Source organism: Bactrocera neohumeralis, chromosome 6 (genome assembly GCF_024586455.1).
Source record: "Bactrocera neohumeralis isolate Rockhampton chromosome 6, APGP_CSIRO_Bneo_wtdbg2-racon-allhic-juicebox.fasta_v2, whole genome shotgun sequence".
Classification (NCBI taxonomy): domain Eukaryota; kingdom Metazoa; phylum Arthropoda; class Insecta; order Diptera; family Tephritidae; genus Bactrocera; species Bactrocera neohumeralis.
Window position 1 is genome coordinate 60,964,835 of NC_065923.1, and position 22,040 is coordinate 60,986,874.

General features: G+C 37.3%; 5 protein-coding genes across 6 annotated transcripts; 3 read left to right on the top strand and 2 right to left on the bottom strand.

Moving 5' to 3' along the window:
* The first annotated feature begins 1,882 nt into the window (after positions 1–1,882).
* Positions 1,883–3,675, top strand: LOC126763206 (uncharacterized). Its single transcript, XM_050480510.1, has 2 exons — positions 1,883–2,538; positions 2,597–3,675. The coding sequence occupies exons 1-2, from the start codon at positions 2,508–2,510 to the stop codon at positions 3,556–3,558; spliced, it is 993 nt and encodes a 330-aa protein (XP_050336467.1). The 5' UTR covers positions 1,883–2,507; the 3' UTR covers positions 3,559–3,675.
* A 5,735-nt stretch (positions 3,676–9,410) lies between these two features.
* LOC126763194 (uncharacterized) lies at positions 9,411–10,704 on the top strand. The gene is given in 3 exon segments (XM_050480488.1): positions 9,411–9,465; positions 9,546–9,932; positions 9,935–10,704. Coding segments are annotated over 3 exon segments (1,212 nt in total).
* Positions 10,705–13,746: 3,042 nt separating this feature from the next.
* LOC126763203 (transmembrane protein 19) lies at positions 13,747–15,598 on the bottom strand. 2 transcript variants are annotated; one of them, XM_050480507.1, is made up of 5 exons: positions 15,574–15,598; positions 15,344–15,462; positions 14,997–15,245; positions 14,788–14,940; positions 13,747–14,729 (listed from the first exon to the last, which is right to left on the bottom strand). In XM_050480507.1, exons 2-5 carry the CDS (start codon positions 15,459–15,461, stop codon positions 14,248–14,250), a joined length of 1,002 nt encoding a protein of 333 aa, XP_050336464.1. In that variant the 5' UTR covers position 15,462; positions 15,574–15,598; the 3' UTR covers positions 13,747–14,247. The 2 variants fall into 2 exon arrangements, with proteins under 2 accessions (XP_050336464.1, XP_050336465.1); XM_050480508.1 differs by lacking the exon at positions 15,574–15,598 and adding an exon at positions 15,516–15,546.
* A 120-nt stretch (positions 15,599–15,718) lies between these two features.
* LOC126763183 (ruvB-like helicase 2) lies at positions 15,719–17,520 on the top strand. Its single transcript, XM_050480467.1, has 2 exons — positions 15,719–16,343; positions 16,403–17,520. Exons 1-2 carry the CDS (start codon positions 15,876–15,878, stop codon positions 17,363–17,365), a joined length of 1,431 nt encoding a protein of 476 aa, XP_050336424.1. The 5' UTR covers positions 15,719–15,875; the 3' UTR covers positions 17,366–17,520.
* Positions 17,521–18,462: 942 nt separating this feature from the next.
* Positions 18,463–21,815, bottom strand: LOC126763180 (lysophospholipid acyltransferase 5). Its single transcript, XM_050480463.1, has 5 exons — positions 21,513–21,815; positions 20,273–20,402; positions 19,473–20,210; positions 19,121–19,413; positions 18,463–19,062 (listed from the first exon to the last, which is right to left on the bottom strand). Exons 2-5 carry the CDS (start codon positions 20,382–20,384, stop codon positions 18,718–18,720), a joined length of 1,488 nt encoding a protein of 495 aa, XP_050336420.1. The 5' UTR covers positions 20,385–20,402; positions 21,513–21,815; the 3' UTR covers positions 18,463–18,717.
* Between the last annotated feature and the right edge of the window lie 225 nt (positions 21,816–22,040).

Here is a 22,040-nt window from a genome sequence, read left to right on the forward strand (position 1 = left end):
GAGTGACTCGTTAGCTGTGTTGGGTAAGCTAAAAAGCTTGAAGTTGTTCTTTTGGAAATAAGGTTAAAATACATTTTCTATATCATTTGCAAAATAATTAGCCTTTTCCTCGTCACTTCGAGCACAATTTCTACCCAAGTCTCGTATAGGCATGTTGGAGTCAATTGGTGGTTTCATGGACTTTTGGGCTTTCCAAACGGAATTTCGTTTGCTTTAATTTCAACACAGCTTCTTTATAATTATATATTTCAGTGTCGAATTCTTCTTCGCGTTTAAACGCTTTTTTTAATTTACGTGTAGCAGATTTCAATTGAAGCAGAGCGGAAGGGCAATGATTTATCTGCCATTCTAGTCTTGCACGCCATTTTCATTTACAAGCTTTTCTATTTCACGTTTGCTATGGTCGTCATCAAAAGTGGGTCTTTCATTCCGAGCTGTTGTTTCTTTTTAATTGGGAGTGGTTTCAAACTGACGGGTCCGAAATCCAGCGCACAACCTCGCTAGTCAAGCAGTACAAAGTCTTTTACACATTTATTTATATAACGATCCACTTGTTTCAAGACAGACGCCCTCTCGCAGCCGCACTTCTGGTGAGTAGACGCTGCAATTACACTTCAGCGAATCCTTTAATCGAATATGTCGGAGTGACTCCGCTGAAGCTTCCTCTCTTTTAGCCGTGACCCCAAGCTCCACACGGGTTGGCTACCACATCTTACACAAGGGTTACTCACGTTTCCAGAATGCGCGGCAAGGACGCATGAGTAGGAATTTGGGTATAGCACTACGAATGTAACTGCTTACCCAGAAGTATGACTATACCCCATTACACCGATGCTTAGTAAAAAAAATATTTCTGATAAAACAAAGCGTGTCTTAAAATTAAATAAAACTAGTAGAATTCACAGTTTCTCAGTTAACTTCCAACCAAAAATGCACGACAAATGTAAAAAGAAGCTTGACCAAGTATAAATGGAAGCGAAAAGCGTCGTACTTGTATATACATCCTCTACCAATAAGGATGAGGTGGCGGCTATGTTTGTTTACGGATTTGTCTAAAATTTTGTCAGTGTGTTCAGTAAGGTTTGTCATTTCATTATGTCACTTTTCACTTTGGTGGAACGCTTGGAACAATTCCAAGATTATTACGCAAATTCATGTTCTCCGGTGGATACTGTAAGTGAAAAATCATCTTCTCAAATGAGGAGCATTTCTGACTTATAAGCTTCGTCAACAAAAAAGATTGTCACTATTGGGGTGAGTCAAATCCTTATTTATTTCGAAAAGTGGCAGGAAATACCAGTACCATCGTACAGCGAGCGCTGTAAAACGATGTTGAACAAATTTCTCGGAATTTGATGGAATCGACACGGATGATCGCTATTTTCCAACAAGACGCCCAAGGTTTAACGTATACATTGCGTGCAAAGTTTGTCGACTCGTCTTTATGTCACACCGCACTTATTTTTTATAAAATTTAATTTGGAAAAGTTTTCTCAAGGCGTACTATTTATGAAAATCTTACGCCTCTAATCTAATTTAAATTCGTTCTTCTAATGTGAACCGTTCATCATTGAGAAGGCAATAAATAAGTGGGAAAAAAAATTTTTAAGTTAATATAATATTCGGAGAGCAGATCTGCTTAACTGTAAAACGAGAAATAAACGCTTAACTTTGAGAATAATCTAAAGAACTCAATTCTTCATGCCACTTGTAATTTAAGAATCAATTTTCGCAAAGTTTAATTTTGCTGAAACGTGACGCGAATCGGTGAAAGTAACGCACTTCAACTGGGCTCAAGTACAAGTATCCATCGTTTATACAATTTCTTTTTAACAAATAAAAAAATTTGATAACAACAGCATTTCAATTTCTCTCAAAAACTTCTTGAAGTATACAACTTTTTTTCTGGTGACTGCAAACCAAATACCGTAAGGGGAATAATTCAAGCGAATCAAAATAAAAATCAAATGACCCAATTACCAAAAAACCGGCTGCCACCATACTCAACGCAATAAATCGCATCTCCACTCGATATTTGTTTGTTCAAAACATTAAGAAGCTGAAACTTCTAGGAAGCTGACGAGCGAACGCACACCACAAACACGGCAGACGCGCATTCAAATTTCACCCAAACGAACTGCGGCGGCTTACACATACGCAACGAGAAAGCGGAGAAACAAACAGTAGCAGCCGCAACCACAGCTGGAACTGTGCGATAAGAACACCGAAGAGCGATACCGAAGATACCAGAAAACAAAAACACCCAAGCTTGAACAAACCAGTCAATAAGAAGAAGACACTAAAAGAATTCCCAGTTAAACACCTTTTTTTATTTTGTATTTCACCTCTCTCTTACAAGCTCACGTATCTTTAAGTTACTTAAGCAGCCCGCGGCTTGCTAGCAAGCGCAGTTGTATAGCGCCTGCGCTTACGTAAAGTTAGCTGTTGCACGAGTGCTTTCCTACACGCCAGAAACTTCATTCGAAATCGCGTTCCAAGACAAAAATATGCAGTTTTACAAATTCACTTTTATTTCGGGTAAGTTTCTTGCGCTTCCTAAATAGTTATACCGTTAACTAAATTTGCATGCTTCCAGTGCTCATTGTCTTGCTAGCCATCGCCAGCGGAGAGGCCAAAAAACACAAAAAACACAGATCCTCGTACAGTGGCGCAGCTTCAAGTAAGACCAAAACCAAAACCAAATGGTCCACCTCCACCGACTTGGGACACAATAGCGCACAGCTTGCCACCGAGGAACACGGCTACTATGTGAAACGCACCTTCCTACCAATGAACGCTACGGCAGCACCACGAAGTCCACCCTACCTGGGCATACCGATTGCTTGGTTTGCCTGTGAAGGTGCCTCTTGCACCAAAGCCAACACAGCGGCCATAAGTGGTAGCGCTGCGGTGCTGCAAGAGGGTTTCCTCTGCGACGATGATTGCGTAGAGCCGTACGAACCGATCTGCGGTAAAACGCCTAGTGAACTGGCTGTGTTCTACAATAAATGCAAGTTAAATGTGGCCAAGTGTCGTACGCATGGATTGTGGTTGGACGTGGGCTATGAGGAGTGCCAGAAGACGCATCCCAAAGAGGTGGCATATGCTGAGCGCAAATTCAAAACATCACCATTTTTCAAAGACACCAAAACCACCACAGTGCAGAAGAAAAAAGAGGAAGATAACTCATCTTCTGAGGAGGACGATGCTGTATTAGACGTAGCATTGCAGGCATTGGACAAAATAGGCCATCAAATTGCTGCCGCCGAGGCGGAAGCTTTGGACGAGGCCGCCACCGCCAGTACGATAGTGAAAAGTGAAGTGCAAGCGCCCATCGCGAAACCAGTTCAGGCGGATCGTATGCAGGAAAACGCCGCGATCGTTAAACCCGTGAAGGAAATCAGCACAACTGCAAAACCTATTAAAGCGAGCGTTGCACAAGCAGTAGTGGAGAATAATGTAAACAAACCAGTTGAGAGCGCTCACTTGAAGCCAACAGTTGGTGTTGCTGCACCCGTGGCTGGCAGTAACGCTGCCACAGTAATTGTTAAGAAATAATTATGCGCAGGCATAGTTATGTGATATTCCTTTTTCGATATTTTTAGAACATTATATTATACACTACAAATGTACTTATGCCTACATACTTATATTAGCGAATAAATATTTATTACTTTGAAGTTGACGATGCAACAACTTGTATAGAGCTTAATTTCTATGCAATAAAGGTGCTTGGAGGAAACACAAGTGTATTATACACTTTAACTTAGCTATTTTATTTAGGTTGTTTTTCGAAGAGAGAGTAGTAAATATCTTAAAGATTCTCGAAATAATGAGAAAATAAAATCATCTGTAACCATCTTCCACTAACATTTGAGCGAAATGTGGCCAATGAAAGCACGACTAACAATCAAACCTCAGGTGTACTCTAGAAAATCCAGTTAAAATACAAAATGTGTGATTTTAGGAGTTGTTTTTTTGTGAAATCATCATCAGGCACTGTGTGCTGTCAAACTTTTTTGCGTAAATGGATAAATCATATCGCGAACGAACCGATTTTCAAGATGATTGTAGCACTTAAAAGTCAAGAAAAGGTCAGAAGAATAATGGCTTCAAAGACGCTTTACATAACATAAAAAAGAATTGATTTTTTATAATTACTTATACATAGTAGGTTAATAAAATAAATCATGGTCCGAATATACATCCGGATAAGTCACATCAATCATTTGGCAGGTGGATACATTCTCCCCTAAATTAAATAGAAAGAAACAATCAGCTCCACTCAAATGATAAATGATTCCTTTGGAACCAGTATCAACACAAGGGATATCTACTGTTAAAGCCTTAAAGTCCTAAAAATAATTTAAATTAGTAGAGTAACCAGAGAAATCTTGTTCACGAGGCTATCAAAATAAATAAACAACTTGAAATCAGAGCAGGTTGCTTACTATTTTAAAAAATGTATGTATAAATAAACTCAAATATTTATTCTTCTTTATTGATGTAGACATCGCTTACGCGGTTATAGGCGGGTTTACAACTGCGCGCCAGTCGTTTTTTCTCTTCGCTGTTTGTAGCCAATTGGAGATTTCAAGTGTAGACAGGTTCTTCTCCACCTGATATTTACAACGGCCACTTCCTTCCATCTGCTTCTCCCGGCGGGCACTGCGTCCAATACTCTGAGAGCTGAAATATTTTGATTCATTCGGATCTAGCCAGCGGAGCCACTGTCTTTTAATTCGTTGAACTATGTCAATGTCATCGTATAACACGTACAACTAATCGTTCCATCGACTGCGGTATTCGCCGTTGCCAATGCGCAAAGGACCATAAATCTTTCGCAGAACCTTTCTTTCGAAAACTCGTAACTTCGACTCATTAGATGCACCATATAGCAGAACGATAATAATGAGTGATATATAAAGTTCAGTCTTTGTTCGTCGAGAGAGGACTTTATTTCTCAATTGCCTACTCAGTCCGAAGTAACACCTGTTGATAAGAGTTATTTTTGTGTTGAATTTCGATGCTGACAATGTTGTTGCTACTACTACTGCTACTACTGGTTCCAAGATAGATGAAATTATCTACAACTTCGAAGTTATGTCTCTCAACAGTGACGTGGAAGCCAAATCGCGAGCGCGACGACTGTTTGTTTGATCACAGGCGATATTTCGTCTTGCCTTGAACTTAAAGAAAATTTTTCCTGTTTTGATTACTTTAAACCCTTAATAAAAATGTAGAAACCTTCCTTTGACTCAGATGTTAACGGAAAGTTTTTAAAAATGAAATCCGCCGCAAGGGGTCGTGCGCTCGAATCGCACAGCTGGCGATCTTTAAACGCGTTTTTCTCGAAACAGTGTTTTTTGAACTGGTACTCACGTTTAATTTTTTTTGGAATTTTCAGAAAAGACTTGGCACAATTAGTAACAAAAAACAGGCAAAAAAACAATTAAAAGTTGCACTAATTGTTTATTTATCAATGAATTGTTTCAAAAGGCCATCCAAAATGTCTCCCGTTCGTTTCAGAACATCTACAATGGAGAAATCGTGGGTACCACTTTTAAAGATGGCGTCTTCCGGTCACCCATATCTCCACCGGATATCAAGAAAAATTAAGAAAAAGTTTTTTCTCTGTACTATATTACATGTAGAATAACAGATGAAAAGCCTGAACTCTCAAATAAAAATTATTGAAAAAAGGTTGCTTTTACCATACTACCCCCTAACTAAACGAAAATAATTACTTTGCCATAAAATATGGGACATAATTATTCTCGATCTAAAATGTTATAAAATCTGACATTTACTTGATTTCAATAATATTTCATATAATTAAAAAAAACGACTTCGAGAAATAGATGCCTTTTTTTAAGTGAAAAAGTAAATTGAGGAAAGTCTGGATTCCTTAGTTAACTTACTAAGGAAAACTGGAATAAAAGGTTGCAGATATAATAAAATAATATAACACTTTCAATGTAGTTCATAGATATACATATGTACATACATAGTATAAACTTATAGACGTATATATATATCCTGTTTTCTATCTATTACTTTCGCTATGTCTTTGGTTACCTTCGAATGTGAGACATAATTGTATTGTATAATGTTGCATTAACAGTTTCTTTCATTTATTCCACATGTTTACTATAAAAATATATTTCATTGTTAAAACTTCTCTGACCTCATTAAAGAGCATTAAAGAGAGTTGGTATAGCTTAGTTTAAATTTATCATCGGTTGCTTTTCCTTTAGTTAATTGTTGGACAATAAACTCTTCGGTGACTGAGATAATTTTTTGTATAAAATAGAATTGAAGATTTAATGAAGTAATCAGTCCATCTAAATTCATTCCAGCAGAGTCTAATCTCTGTGGTTCTTTCTCCAACAGAGAAGAATATTAAAAACGAAAACTCTGCGTATAACAAGGAACTGAAAAAGACATTTAAGCAATTGTTGTTACCATGAATTCGCTTGCCACTTAAGTGGTCATATAGGTTTTGAGAAGTTTCTGAACGGCTACTGAAGTATATTTCATGGCAGAAAACACTTAAAAGTTTGACCCTGACAACCTTAAGACTTTCACTAGATATTTGATCGTATTTGCAAATCGATGCGTTCAGTAAATTTTTTGTGTCCGAATAAATCAGGAAAGACGTTGTCTGGCAAAAAAAATTAATTCTATTTTAGGCGATATTTGAACCAAAGACCCTTATTGCTAGTTACCAAGTTAAATTTATGTCAATACAAGTACATAGTATAAAACAAAGTCGCTTTTTCCGTCCCTTCGTATGCTTAAATCTTTAAAACTACGCAACGTTTTTTGATGCGGGTTTTTTAATAGATAAAGTGATTGAAAGGGAAGGTTTATAAGTATTATACATAGCATCCATTAAATAGTGGAAATAGTGGAGAAATACTGTTATTTTTGAGGTTTCTAATGTGATGTTGTAAACAATTACATTTTTCCGCTTACATTGCAAACGCAGGCTGAACCCTACGAGATTTATTAAAACAATGTACTAAGTATTGTACACATTGAAAAGGTCTACAGAAACTCTGCGATGGTATATATGTATCTATGTATATCTTATGGATATTCCACAATAAATTTTTTTTGTCATCTATTTTTTACGACAAATAATGGCTAATTTCCGAAGCGATTTTAACCAATACAGCATTCATACTTATTCAATTAAATACCTTAAATAGTTTGTTGATTTAATATAGGTCTGTATGGCTCTTTACTGCATATGATTTAAAGGAATATTTTCGAAGATATTACAGCTTTAAAAGTTGCTAGACGTAGCGTTTGCGGCGGTACAGAGCGGCCGGGGCGGGAAGCATGCCTATAAATAGCGCGTCGGAGGTCGCGGTTCTCCATATAACACTTTGAATTTAGCAGTGATCGGACGCGTTTATTATCGGAGCACTCTAACGAGGAATATTTAAACGGAACGGAAACGATATGAAGTATATGCGTACAATTTCAAACTGATCCTTCCTCAAAAATAATACAATTGCTAAATATTTGGAATAATAGAATAGAACTGCAACCAAATACGCAGTGCAATGGTTTATAACTGGCTCAGTTATCAGTCGATGAATGCCAGCCGACTTTTTCGTCTTTCCACTGGAATGGCTGTCGATTAGATTCCAGTATGAAATGTTAGAGCCATGTTTCTATTGTCACACACCACGCAAAAATTCGGCTTTATTACGATTAAAGAGCACTCAGACACTTCTCGGAATTAGAAATTCGTTGTTTTGTTAAATTATAAACTTGCGAGGCACCCACTTTGCTCATAGCTTTTGCGGTGCCCATTTCGCTTCTTTCCAACTTAGCAAACCTCTTTTCAACCAGGGAAATCGGTGCACAGCCCAAATTCAACAGTATTTTTCTCCCAAAAACCAATGCGTTATTAACGCACGAAATACTTTTTGATTCATTTTTTTGTAAACACAAATTGCTTCACCAAAAATATGCTATATCACCTTAGCTAATAGTTATAATCTAACTAATAGAAATCATGGAGATGGTATTAGTAGTACTATCTATGTATGAGCTACAGTACAACGTGTACGGGTCCTCTAGTTTGAGAATAAAAAAAAAGTTGTATCTTATCTTTCAAAAAAATTAAAGACTTTTCCTCTTCATTTCGAAAAAAATGCAATCACAACTAAACGTCATTCTCTCTCTTGAATTCCGTATCTCTTCTCTATCTACATATATGTATGTATATACCATATAGTAAGTATGTATACATTTAGGTAACAGACAAAAATCTTTCAAAAGGTTTAACTTTCTTTTATTAATCTAGTAATTGTCGGCGCCTTTTTGGCTCCATTTCATTAATTTAAAAAGTAAAGTCAATAATAATAACTAATGAGCCACCGAAAGCAAAATCAAGACCCCAGGCTATACAGAAGTCAGTAGTGCTTAGTTCATTAACAGTTAAGTACCACACTACTTTCTTTCATTGAACATTCATTACCACTGCGCTGCGTCCGCCCACAATCCACTAGTGATCGACAAATAAACATATATAAAATTAGACATACGTTGGCACATACATATATAGGGTGTTCTTTTTAGTGGAATACAATTTCAACGCATTTTTAAACGAGAAAAAGTTCAGTTGGTTCGGCTGTCAAACCAGCTGCCAAAGTCACATAATTTGACATGTATTTTGATGTATACATAATCAGAGAAAAATACCACATAAACTCTTATAATGGAGTCATTCAAAAATCATGAAAATTATTTCGAAAACTCGCGTTCTGTGCAATAAACTGTCAAACACAATTTTACCGTTACATTATCTTCCGCAATCAAGCCAATTTTCGGCATAACGATTACAGAAATCCAGACTCTCTTGGGAAAGTTAATATCTGGGTTTTCTTATGAAATTAGAGCTCCATGTCTCCCATAAAGCACCCTTTATATCAAAATAATTATCTATGCAAACAGTTAAGTTATATGAGTGATTGTGCGTTGCCGCTAAAGAGTGATTAAAACATGATGAGGCACTTTGATAGTTTTGATTGTCTCTCAAGAGTTGTATTAAAGTTCGCTTCACATACATATGTATTTAACGAGCAACTCATTAAAATAATTTCTAACCCGAAGATGCTTGATACGTTGCGGCGCTCATTACGCGTTATTGATGCCACTTCTATGGCAGCGAGAATTTGAAGGGTCAACGCAAAGAATAAAATTAGCTGCGAGACAAATGGACTTGCAACCAATGTGGGTAAAGAAGTAGCCTAAAGTCTAAATATATATTTTTTTTTGTTTACGGACATAGTTTTTTGGGTTCTTTGAAGTGCTTGCTAGTAGGAAGTGAACGCCGACAAGATAACGGTATAAAAGCATGCGCAAGGTCGACGCAGTGCTGCATTAACAGAATGGCTACACGAAAAATCACTACAGCAACACTATACTTCGGCTTGATGTGTGTTGGTAAGGCTAAAATGCATGCGGCACTACTTCTGCTTAGAATTTTTTGTAGCAACTGTTATGCTTTTTTAACTTCCTTGCAGTGCACGCAGCCGCTTTGGAGCCCACTTTGGTGAATAACACCACCACGAGCGCGCCTGAGAGAGCAAGTGTCAGTACGAGCACAACCACAACATCAACAGCAACACCGCTCAATATTGTAGACACCACAATTATAACTCCAAACGAAAGTCAGCTGGACAATGACGAGTATATGGCGAGACAAGCTGTTGAAGAAGGACGTGCGGTCACGCCGATTGACACCAAAGAGTTAGATGGACGTAGCGCCTACATAAACAATCAATATGTGGCCGACGAGGCACCACTGTCATACAATGATACCTCTCCGCCACTCTATCAATTTCTGCAGGAGCAAATGGAGCAAATACTCGCCTCGAGTTTGCCTGGTGAATATCGCTTGGAGAATAATGCGCCAATAAAGAGAGTAGTGCAGTTGGCAAAGAGATGGCCACCAATGGTTATGGTGTGCCAGCGCTACAAAATACCGTAAGCAGTCCCGTATTCGCCTATGGCGGCACCAATTTTCAGGAAGAAGACGATGATTTGGTAGGAACCTATGGCAAGGGACCGGATGATAAGTATTATCATGGCATAGCGCCTACCAAGCCAAGCACGCTGGAACTACCGAAACCGATAAAAGTACATAACATTATTACACGCCCCAAATTAACGCACACAGCGACAACAACCAGCACCACCACAACCACAGAGACACCGAAAGCACCGAGCTTGGGTGGCTATGGAGGCGGTCAGGTGTCACTCTCAGCGGTTGCCGCAGCGCAGCAGTACAAGCCACAAGTGTCCAACAATAACAATAATGGTTATGGCTCACAGCCTATGTCCAGCTATAAGCCACAAATCAAAGAAGAGTATTATTCGCCCAACCCGAGCAAGTACACTTATGTGCGTCAAAATAGCACAGTGCATATGCGCAAACGTCGTATCACATTTAAGACGGTGGCGTCTGCATCACAGATCATCTCCACGCCGATGGCAGATTTGATGTTCAAGTACTCGATTGGTGTGGCGAAGCCTTCGATGGCGGCCGGTGGCAACTCTTTGTACGAGCAGGATGATCAGCCCGTACATAATTCTCCTTCAAGCGGTTACAATGATAATCTGGATCTGCCGAAGCACACGTATAGCGGTAAAATATCACATAGCAGTCACAGAAAAAATTAAGTCGCTACAGCTTAGAGATATTCTTATATATGTATATTATTTATTGTATGAAATAAAATTGTATAAACTATAACGGAAGATGCATGAATTATTTTCATTTTTTCATTTTTATTCTCTAACGCCATGTTTCGTCACAAACGCCACATTCGAAAACTAAGATCGAACATTTTTAACTTATGGTAATATCGAAAGTTGACCTTATACCGAGACCTTCTACAGTAATATTGCTGTTGTTGTTGTAACGGCAGAAAACATTGCTGAAATAATTTCCAGGAATGATGCCAAGTTGAGGTTTTGGCCGAATAAAATCCGGATCCGTTCTGGTTACTTGGACCCAACTGTCGTGGGAACGGTTCTACAGTACAATATTCCTCATCGCTTCATTTTTTATCAGAATCACTATTTAGGCAATATTGATCTTTCTTTGGCCCAGCCGAAGCCCAACGATCTAAGCTAACTATCGAAACGAACATATGAAGGCGATCCTAAAAGTTGACCACCTACATATAGTATGTATATGATACCAGTTCCACAAGAAATATTAGGCGCAGGACCCACACCAGTGGAAGAAACAGTCAAAACATGTCTTGTAAGTAATAGTCTCTGTTTTCAGAATCATATGGTGTGATTAACATCAACTACTGAAGAAGGGTAAAATGATCACAAGACTCCGTGATGTGCAAAGCTCAATCATGACGACGCACTCTGGTCGATTTCATAAGCCAAAAATAAAAAGATAAAAGTTTGAAATTTAACACTGTTTGTATCGAAGCTATTTCTTAAAAAAACCAATAAAACTAACGGTAAATACACTATTGCTCTATGCTATTCGTACGCGCTACGAAAAAGGAGAGAAGTGAGACAATAGAAACACGCGGACTGTGCAGTGAAAATAGCTTAAAAACAAGAAAAAAACGTTTACTTCGGCTGCACCGAAGCTAATATACCCTTCACAGATTACATTGGTGCCTTAGAAAATAATTTATACCAAATTTCGTAAATATATCTTGTCAAATGCAAAAGTTTTCCATACCAGCATTTGATTCCGATCATTCAGTTTGTATGGCAGCTATATGCTATAGTTAACCGATCTGACCAATTTCTTCGGAGATTACATTGTTGCTTTAGAAAATAATCTATACCAAATTTGGTGAAGATACATTGTCAAATGTGAAAGTTTTCCATACAAGAACTTGATTCTGATCGTTCAGTTTATATGGCAGCTATATGTTATAGTGATCCGATATCGGCCGTTCCGACAAATGAGCAGCTTCTTGAAGAGAAAATGACGCTTGCAAAATTTCAAAAGGATATCTTTAAAACTGAGGGACTAGTTCGTATATACATATACAAACAGACGGACGGACAGACGGACATGGCTAAATCGACTCAGTTCAACATACTGATCATTTATATATATATTTTATAGGGTCTCCGACGCTTCCTTCTGGATGTTACAAACTTCGTGACAAACTTAATATACCCTGTTCAGGGTATAATTATATCTTATAATAAATTAAATTGCAATATAAAATCATATGTCCTCTACAACTAATTATAAAATCGCAAAATGATGAAGAGCACAAACAAATTTGAAAAAACTTTAGACCTTCGTCCACACGCTATTGCCGTCTTGTTCGAATTCAATTTCAAAAGGCGCTAGATCCTGCTAGGGAATTAACTTCAAAATATTCCTGGTATTTCTTCCGTCGTCAGTCCACAAAATTTAGTACCTAGCATTCTCCTTACATTGTAAGGAGTCTGAGTCCGTATTGCTTGACTCAGCATATTGAATAACATCGGGAGCGTGAATTAAAATTTTGTGGACTGACGACGGAAGAAATACCAGCAATAAGGACGTTAAGATGTATCGACTCCATCATACACGAAAGAACTAACGGGTCGATACAAATCAGGACTTGCTAAACCGATTACTTTTGAGCTTAGATCCTTTCATCAGCAGTCAAAGAAAACTATCATGCAAAATTAAATCAATTTTATTAAAATCAGTTTTTGATTTAGTTAAATAATATTCAAAAAATTCCTTTATTCGTTTATCAACTGTTTCAATTTAATATAATTAATAAAAATTCATTACCATCGGGGGTTGACGGAGTGCGAAACGAGAGAGGGACATTTTAAAAAGCTTTGGCAAAAGTTTCACTTTTATATAGGCAGTGGAAGTATTTTTGGCCGCTGATTCCATACAAGACAGACTATTGTGCGACGGTACAGCAAGGCATTACATGATATTGATATCATCGGCCTCAACACCCGCGTCGTTAGTTCTGCTTTCTCCAAACTGGACAAGGAAGCAAAGCAAATGGGTCTGGCAGTGAACAAGGGCATGACGATATATCTCCTGTCATCAAACAAACAGTCGTCGCACTCGCGCCCTGGCTCTCACGTCACACGTACGTTGGCTAGGTCATGTTGTCCGAATGGACGAAAACACTCCAGCTCTGAAAGTATTCGACGCAGTACCCGCCGGGGGAAGCAGAGGAAGAGAAAAACCTCCACTCCGTTGGAAGGACCAAGTGGAGAAGGGCCTGGCTTCGCTTGGAATATCCAATTGGCGCCACTTAGCGAAAAGAAGAAACGACTGACGCGCTGTTGTTAACTCGGCTACAATCGCGTAAGCGGTGTCTATGCCAGTAAAGAAGAAGAAGAAGTATATAAGTAGTTAATTCGGATAATGAGTAGTCAAGCTTTAAGTTGTTGGAGTTAGAAATAAAGATAAGTGTATAAGCATTAAATTTTGACTTTTATTTCACAATCCAGTAATCAACTTCAAGAGTGAGTTACAAGGTAGACGATTTATTGAGAAATCCGTAACAATTGCTGTCAGAGGTGGGTGCAGGAAGCCCAGTTGCAAAGCATATTGGGCAGAGCGGAGCAGTTAAAAGTGGGTGAGTGACTGCTGCGTCGACTATGGAAGAGCGAAGACGGCCAAAGCTCCCTTGTTTCGAAATTGATTGTTCCGAAAGTTCTCATCGAGTTGCATAACGGTCCAAGGTACATATATGTATATTAAAAACACGATTTATTTTCATCATGCATATACAAATGTTTATTAGTCACACCTACATGCATATTATTATATTTAAAGCTGCAATCGATAATTTTACAATATAAAAACAGTTCTTTTTAGTTACAGTTTGAGACAGATTTCCTTGTGTAAATAATTAAAAATATTTTTGTAACCTTTGTCTAAACGTTTCACGTTACATATCAGTTCTAGTAGTTGCATATTTAAATAAGATTGTAAAACACCAAACATTCAAAACTAATTAATACGATATGCAACCGCTTCGTTGGTACTCGATACTATATTAATACATACATACATATATGAAGGTGAATTTTAGCTGCTCAGCATGTGTGTGTATGTTTACAAAATTCGTTCTGGCTTACATTAGAGTTTAACAGCAGCCTTTACAAAGGTACCGTATATACAGCTAATTGAACAATTTTTATGTTTTGACAAAAGTCAGCAGATGTTAAAAAATCAGAAGTATCAAAAATCATCATGTCGATTCTTACTTAATACAAAGGCCAAAATTTTAACGCTATCAAAGGCATAGTCACACCGGTCACAATGCTGGAAATCAAATTGACACTGTGATTGTCTAATATGCGTAAACCGCTGATATGTCGCACACCCTTTCCAGGACATTCTACAATTTTGCCTTCCTTATCGACACCCGAGTACTGCATTGTAGCACCAAGCAATGAATCCAACAAAGAACCAAGAAGTCCAGCAACGCCACCAAATATTATAAGCGGCCACTGCGAAGGGCTCGCTTGTAGCGTGTGCGCTTCGACGGTATAACGCACCGTTATATAGTAGATGACTCCAACAAAAAGGCCACCAGCAAGGCTGGCCACTAGTCCTGGTATAGAAACGCCACCGTTAGTGCCGCGTGGCACACGGCGACGCGTTGTGATGAGGAATGGATCTTTTTTTGAAAGCACACTGCCGAGCTCACTAGCCCATGTATCGCCATTACAACAAGCGAAAGCGCCTGTCAAATATTTTTCTTTAACCGCTTTGACAGTGGAAATTTATTTTTTTTTACTTACTCATAACTGCAACGCCTAACCAGCTGGAGCGATACTCATTGGAAAAATCAATGGGACGCTCACAACTGCCGCAATCTATGAGATATAATAGCGCTAACTGTGTAGCCATGCCACCATTACACAACACCTGCACCCAGTTGCGTTGGCCTTCACCTGCGTATAGCAAATTTAAAATAATTCTGTGGAAACTAGTGGAGTCCAACACTCACCTTCTTTGAAGTCTTTTTCGAATTTTCGTTTCAAATGCGCACGAAATTTGGTTGCACGTGACGAAGTGAAGAAAAATGCCGCCAAGCTGGCGAAGAATGCATGGTTGGCGATGGATAAAATAAAGGAAAATATTATACCCAATGCAGCACCTGATTTATTAACGGATTTTCTGCGTAGCGCAATTGTCATAAGCGTAAGTGGCGCTAATGTTGAGAACAGCCAACGTGTTGGGGGTATGACGGGCGGTTCTATATTAGAAAATATAAAATTACAATTATTACACACACAAATATACCAAGGCAATGGGTGGTGAGCGACTTTTAGAATCATTTAAGAGTTAATTTACCTTCAAACTCATTTGAATGCCAAAATTTCGAAAAAGCCAAATTACCCAGCCACATAAATAACGATAATGGAATGGAAAGACTGCAAAATATCACCGGCAACCAGGCGTGGACGTCCATCCTGAACAAACAAAATTGAGTATTTCAGTTATTGAATATAGAATGCCGACGTACAAATGTTGGATAAGAGAAATTAACTTTCCTATATTTCTTTTTAAAAGCTTTCACTTACGTGCGGTGATAGATGCGAATGTTGATAGCAAAACAAAATAAAAGTAGCACACTCTTGTTTTATTTTCTTTAAAAAATCGAAATGAAATCAACCCTGTCTTTGCTGCAACACAACCCCCAAACTATTTGAGTAAATGTCAGAAGTAATAAAACAGAAAAACACGTTAAACAAATGAAAAGGTAGTCGGCCGGTAATATTTCTTAGCAACGAGAAACAATTATAGCTTCTAGAAAGTTTCTACAGAAAAAGATTGCTATTAAAACGTAAGTTTGGTGCAAAAGAAATAAAATCCAATACTAAAAATGGCTGATGGTGATAAGATTGAAGTACGCGATATTACGCGCATCGAACGTATTGGCGCGCATTCGCACATACGCGGTCTAGGTCTGGACGATGTGCTGGAAGCGCGAGCTGTGTCACAAGGCATGGTTGGCCAGAAAGATGCACGCCGTGCCGCTGGTGTTGTAGTACAAATGGTGCGTGAGGGAAAAATAGCTGGGCGTTGCATATTACTAGCGGGAGAACCGAGTACAGGTAAAACGGCGATTGCTGTTGGCATGGCACAGGCTTTGGGTACCGAAACGCCATTCACCAGCATGTCTGGTTCGGAGATATACTCGCTGGAGATGAGTAAAACCGAGGCACTATCACAGGCGCTACGCAAAAGTATTGGTGTACGCATCAAAGAGGAAACGGAAATTATTGAGGGTGAAGTTGTGGAGATACAAATTGATCGGCCAGCAACGGGTACTGGTCAAAAAATTGGAAAGGTATATCTAAATTTGTTTTCAATGAACTGCAAGATTTATTCGTTTGTTATATTTTATAGGTTACTTTAAAAACGACTGAAATGGAAACAAATTACGATTTAGGCAATAAGATCATAGAGTGCTTCATGAAAGAAAAAATACAAGCGGGCGATGTTATCACCATCGATAAAGCTTCCGGCAAAGTTACTAAGTTGGGTCGTAGTTTCACGCGTGCACGCGATTATGATGCCACCGGAGCACAGACACGTTTCGTGCAGTGTCCCGAAGGAGAATTACAGAAACGTAAGGAAGTTGTGCACACCGTCACTCTGCATGAAATCGATGTCATCAATAGTCGTACGCACGGCTTTCTCGCGCTATTCTCCGGCGACACTGGCGAAATAAAGCAAGAAATACGTGATCAGATCAATAATAAAGTGCTAGAATGGCGTGAAGAGGGCAAAGCGGAAATTAATCCCGGCGTACTTTTCATCGATGAAGTACATATGCTAGATATTGAATGTTTCTCCTATCTGAATCGCGCTTTGGAATCGGATATGGCACCGGTTGTCGTAATGGCCACTAATCGCGGCATTACACGCATACGCGGTACAAACTATCGCAGCCCGCATGGCATACCAATAGATTTATTGGATCGTATGATTATCATACGCACAGTGCCATATACCGAAAAAGAGATTAAAGAAATATTAAAAATACGTTGTGAAGAGGAAGATTGTCTAATGCATCCAGACGCTTTAACCATTCTGACACGCATTGCAACGGACACCAGCTTACGTTATGCGATACAATTGATTACAACAGCGAATTTAGTGTGCCGACGACGCAAAGCTACAGAGGTAACCACTGAAGATGTGAAGAAAGTGTACTCATTGTTTTTGGATGAGAATCGTTCCAGTCAAATTCTGAAGGAATATCAGGATGAATATATGTTTAATGAAATACAGGAAGTTAGCGATTGTGAAATTGAACCAAAACGTGAGGAGACTGGCGGTGGGGACGAGCAGCCTATGGAACATTAATCATACATTAGAGGGACGTAAGGGAGGACAATGTTCAGTTCAATTGCATACAAACCTTCATTTTACAGATACATATTTTGCACTTTAATTGAAACTGAAACCATGTTATTTTTAACGCTTTAATAATAAAAAATATATATACCTATGTATTATAATAGCGTGACAATAGTTACTCTTTAGTACAATAACAAAAGTAAGTACGTAAGGTAAAATAGTAGTGAATATATGTGAAAATATACAATTTCTTGTGTAATATGAACTTTCGCTTTTAAATTAAACAATTAAGTTAGTATAATAACTTGTGGTGGACATTGCACATATAAATTTGTATATAACTTTTTTTTACATATATTGCTTGGGTTGTGTATATATAATGAAGTAAATTTTTATAAAATACTTCACTTTGCCTCTGCTACGCTGCATCTATGCAGGATAATTGCATAATTATTCGGCGCTTATTTTTATATAAAACATTTTTTCATATGTATTAGAGTGTCCGATATGTTCAAAGTAGATTTTTGTTTTGCAAAGACCCTCTGAAGTTTCAGTTTTTGCCCTAACCAAATGATCCAACGTAAGCAAGGTCATACCCAAATTATTTAACTTTTCTCTTACATTTTATATGTGATTTTTTACCATTTGCTATTAATTCTTTTATCTCCAAAACAATAAACCTGCGACTAAAAATGATATTTCATGTTTTCATATGGTACACCACGTCGTATGAGCAACGAAGAAATCACTTGCAAAAAAAATAAACTTGGAACATAACGGACACCCTTACATATATATACGTACTTCAAATACATACTTCAATAGCTTTACAGCAAGAAAGATGTTTTACATATGAAAATTTGTTGCTATTTACAACACGATATATACAACAAAGTGTGCCTGAGCTTGACATAAATTAAAATTAACTACTGACTAGTAGGCTGTAGATTATGTAGCTGCAAAATTACTAAAGTACTCATGTTTGCGAAGGCCAAAGCCATTATCGCTTTAAGAAATATTAGGTTCAATGTAAAAATATAAAACTTTATGAAATGATAATTATGACTACGAAAGTGAAAAATTAGCTATGACTGCATTACAACTTCAAACTGTAGCACCAAACAGCTGTTTTTTGTTTTCTTTATTATTATTTGATACACGATAATCAATTTGGGTGCGACAAACTCTTAAACGTTTATAAAAAATATGTCTTTAGCAAATTTCACTTTTTAACAGCCTTTTTACTTGCACAGCTAATACATCAGTGCTCTTAAAATATTAGTAGCTAAATATTTTTTACAATTTACTATTAATCAACGGTTGGCTTGAAAATGCCTAATTATTGTTAAGCACCTTTACTAATCTCGTTTGTCATGTGCGGCATCGTTAATAGTTGGCGAAAGTGTTGTTGCACGTCCGAAGGTTGAATCTTGTTCGCGTCGTTTTGCGGCACGTACATAATATTTGTAGGTTTGATAGAATATTGTCCAAACCAACACACCAATCAACACGAAATAATTGACGGCGCTATATGCCTTCATCCAACGAGAATAACCAAGCAATATGAAGGGTGTCATACACCAACCAATGACGAAGAGATCGTAAAGTTTTTGTATAAAGTACTTAAGTGCGGGGTAAACAAATGGAGGACTAACAATATCAGCGTACATGTCAATATTAGTTTTCGCCCAGACGCTGGCAAACTAAGCAATTCAAAAAAAGTTTGAGTGATGAGTTTTTTTTTATTACAACAATACTTACTTGTTTCTCTATTGTCACGGTCATGTATTCATTAAAGAAAGCCATGTAGTAGCCACTGTGAAAGCCATGCCACACAGCCAAGAAACCCAAAGCCGCTGCATAACTAATCGTACGATTGTTAAGGAACTTCAGTCGCTTATAAACGTATTGACCAAGCCATTGATTGGTATTTATATTGAAAGAGTGTACGTAATGCTGCATTGTGTAGCCAGTCTCCAATATGATCAGATTAACATTAGAGCAACCAGACCAATCGTGTTTGCCATTTTCCTGCTTGCCCGCATAAGATATGCCTGTTCGAATGAAGAGTGATAACATAAATACTTCCGTTATAATTTTTACAATTACTTACCCAGAACTATGAGCGCACCCTCCGTCAGTAGCCAGCATGCAACATACTTGTAGATTGCAACTTTCGCCCATACGCCCAAATAGGCTAAACGCCAGAAGTATGACACCTTCGCATATTCATCAGATAGAATATAGGTGTTGGGGAAATAAACAGCACCAATTTGGCTAACAATTAAGTAAACAAATCCTACTGACATACGTTTGAGACCTGCCTCCAAGTTGCCATCGTGCTGATTGAATTCACCTTCGATGAAACGCTTATAACGCCGATACGGAAATTGTGGTCCAATTAGAAAAGAACATGGCAAATAAGCGAATGCAAATAATTCGAGTGGTGAAGGAAGCTCTGCAAGCGCACACTCCTTTTGTTCTTTAGAAAGTTTGTCTTGCTCTTTCAGCCCATCGGCTAAATCAAAACCAAAGCCGATTAAACGTAACACCAGCACACAATGCGGCATAGTCCAAAGTATGTCATATTCATCACTTTCCGTAAAATAGTAGCCAACAAGCAGATATGACATATGAAAAACGAAGTTTAAAATTTTAAATTCACGTGGACAGCCACGAAGTAAACGCGCCAGTACATAAGTTGTGGTGATTGCAATTAGTGAATGATATGTGTCAAAGCCAAAATTAAATAGGCATATCAGCAAACCGCAAATGACGAAATAAAGGTGATGCAGTTGTTTATTGGGTTGACCTACGACATGTTTGCGATATAGAACAGCAATTCCATACCCTGGAAGTGAAAATTTGTTTAAAAACTGGATAAATGATAATAAATTAATGTTTATCACTTACCTCCAAAAATTGAGAGCAACAAGCGGAGCGCGGCTTCATTTACGCCAAATGATTGCGCCAACTTCCCTATAAGACCAAGAGCTGGCACCGCGGCACCATCTAATGTCGACATACTCAAGTTACAATCACACTGCAATTACAAAATAAATTTATACAAAAATTCACACAACTTATTTGCTTGCATGTATACATATGTACATATAAGAGTTTCATACATGAGCATAGCTCTTATCATTTATAAATATTATTATTTAAGTGGTCTGGAGCGTACAATAACAAGGGTAATTTCTAAAATCGCAATAAAAGTAAATAAATTCATTAAATAAATGTCGCTTTATAACGGACACAAAACATGCAATCTATAACTTCATAAAAAGTAAATAAGTACATTATATGAATGTCACTAAAAAACAAAGATCAATATGACACATTAACATACTGACCCATTGGCGAGTAAAACCAGTTATAGTACGGGCTATCGTACTATGAACCTTAACTAAACCTTTTAGAGCATTTTGGCGGATACATAGCAAATGTATAATAATAATATAACCGCTAATATGCATGCAGATTAGCAGATTTAATTATAGTATGAGAAAAATAAAAACAAAGATTATACTTGTGATTGTGCGCAGCACAATGGCAAAACGCCAAGCGAAGTCACCTTAGAAAATTTATATTTGCGAATACAAAAAAAAATCGGCTGATTAAAAACAAGAGGATAAATACAATTACGATAATTAGGTAAAAATCCTATTTTACATTGTATAATTAATTTAATTATTATGCTTAGCATATTTTTATACACACCTTTTTATTTATAAATGTTATTGATTATAGATTTATGTTAGTGCATCACGTAAAACCTACAAGGGCGCTAACAGAAAGAGATATACGAATGTTTCAGCGATAGGAAAGACACTAAACAAATAATATATTTAAAGACACATTTGCGGGGAGTAACTGATAGATTGACAAAAATAGATTTAAAAAAATTCAAATGAGACTGCATACGTATTTATATGTATTTGAATATTATATATACATAGTTAACCTGCACATGATAACCTATTTTGTACGTTATAGCTATATACTTATGACTAACATTGCGTATGTTTTGGTGACAGTTGGCCATAATACTACATGGATAAATTTTCACTCTATATCAAATTTAAATTAGCATTTATTATATTGATTACGTCAATAGCCATGTAAATAAGAGCATTGCAGTTTTGTTTACCTTGACTTTGTTATGATTTTGCTCAGTGTTCTTCCACAAAGACGTTTCACAGTTGTTACCACTTAACTAATGGCTAACAGAGTACGTGATACCAATCGCGACTTATATTTGTTATGAAATTGATTTTACTACTAACTTTTGTGTGAAACACTTTAACTCTATTTTATCACGCACTTTTACACTACTCAGTATTGATTTTCAACATTTTAAAACTATTAATTTTGTTAACCTAAAAGATGTTTATAGAAATAGATATAAAAGAATACTGAAAAATTTACAATGAATCCCATCAAATGCAAAAAACAACTGCTCATAAATATTCACAGCTGTTCGAATTTATTTGTTTACTACATTGCGAATGGTCACTGCGCAGAGTTGCTATGCAATTGCCTTAAACAGTGCTTATTTAAAGTGTAGTAAAAACATTCTATACTTATTAAAATATTAAAAGAAATAAAAACAAAAAAAATGTATTATATTGGTATACATATATATGACAACTAAATATCTTTTTACTTTCATATTAAC

Bases quoted from the DNA above. Each gene is read 5' to 3' on its own strand.
- LOC126763183 (XM_050480467.1), top strand. From the start codon at position 15,876: ATGGCTGATGGTGATAAGATTGAAGTACGCGATATTACGCGCATCGAA. The intron at 16,344-16,402 runs GTATATCTAAAT...TATATTTTATAG, and splicing joins CTGGTCAAAAAATTGGAAAG to GTTACTTTAAAAACGACTGA.
- LOC126763206 (XM_050480510.1), top strand. From the start codon at position 2,508: ATGCAGTTTTACAAATTCACTTTTATTTCGG. The intron at 2,539-2,596 runs GTAAGTTTCTTG...GCATGCTTCCAG, and splicing joins CAAATTCACTTTTATTTCGG to TGCTCATTGTCTTGCTAGCC.
- LOC126763180 (XM_050480463.1), bottom strand. From the start codon at position 20,384: ATGTCGACATTAGATGGTGCCGCGGTGCCAGCTCTTGGTCTTATAGGG. The intron at 19,414-19,472 runs GTAAGTAATTGT...TCATTCGAACAG, and splicing joins GGGTGCGCTCATAGTTCTGG to GCATATCTTATGCGGGCAAG. The intron at 19,063-19,120 runs GTAAGTATTGTT...TGAATTGCTTAG, and splicing joins CCGTGACAATAGAGAAACAA to TTTGCCAGCGTCTGGGCGAA.
- LOC126763203 (XM_050480507.1), bottom strand. From the start codon at position 15,461: ATGGACGTCCACGCCTGGTTGCCGGTGATATTTTGCAGTCTTTCCATT. The intron at 15,246-15,343 runs GTAAATTAACTC...TTTCTAATATAG, and splicing joins GCATTCAAATGAGTTTGAAG to AACCGCCCGTCATACCCCCA. The intron at 14,941-14,996 runs GTGAGTGTTGGA...TGCTATACGCAG, and splicing joins CGAAAAAGACTTCAAAGAAG to GTGAAGGCCAACGCAACTGG.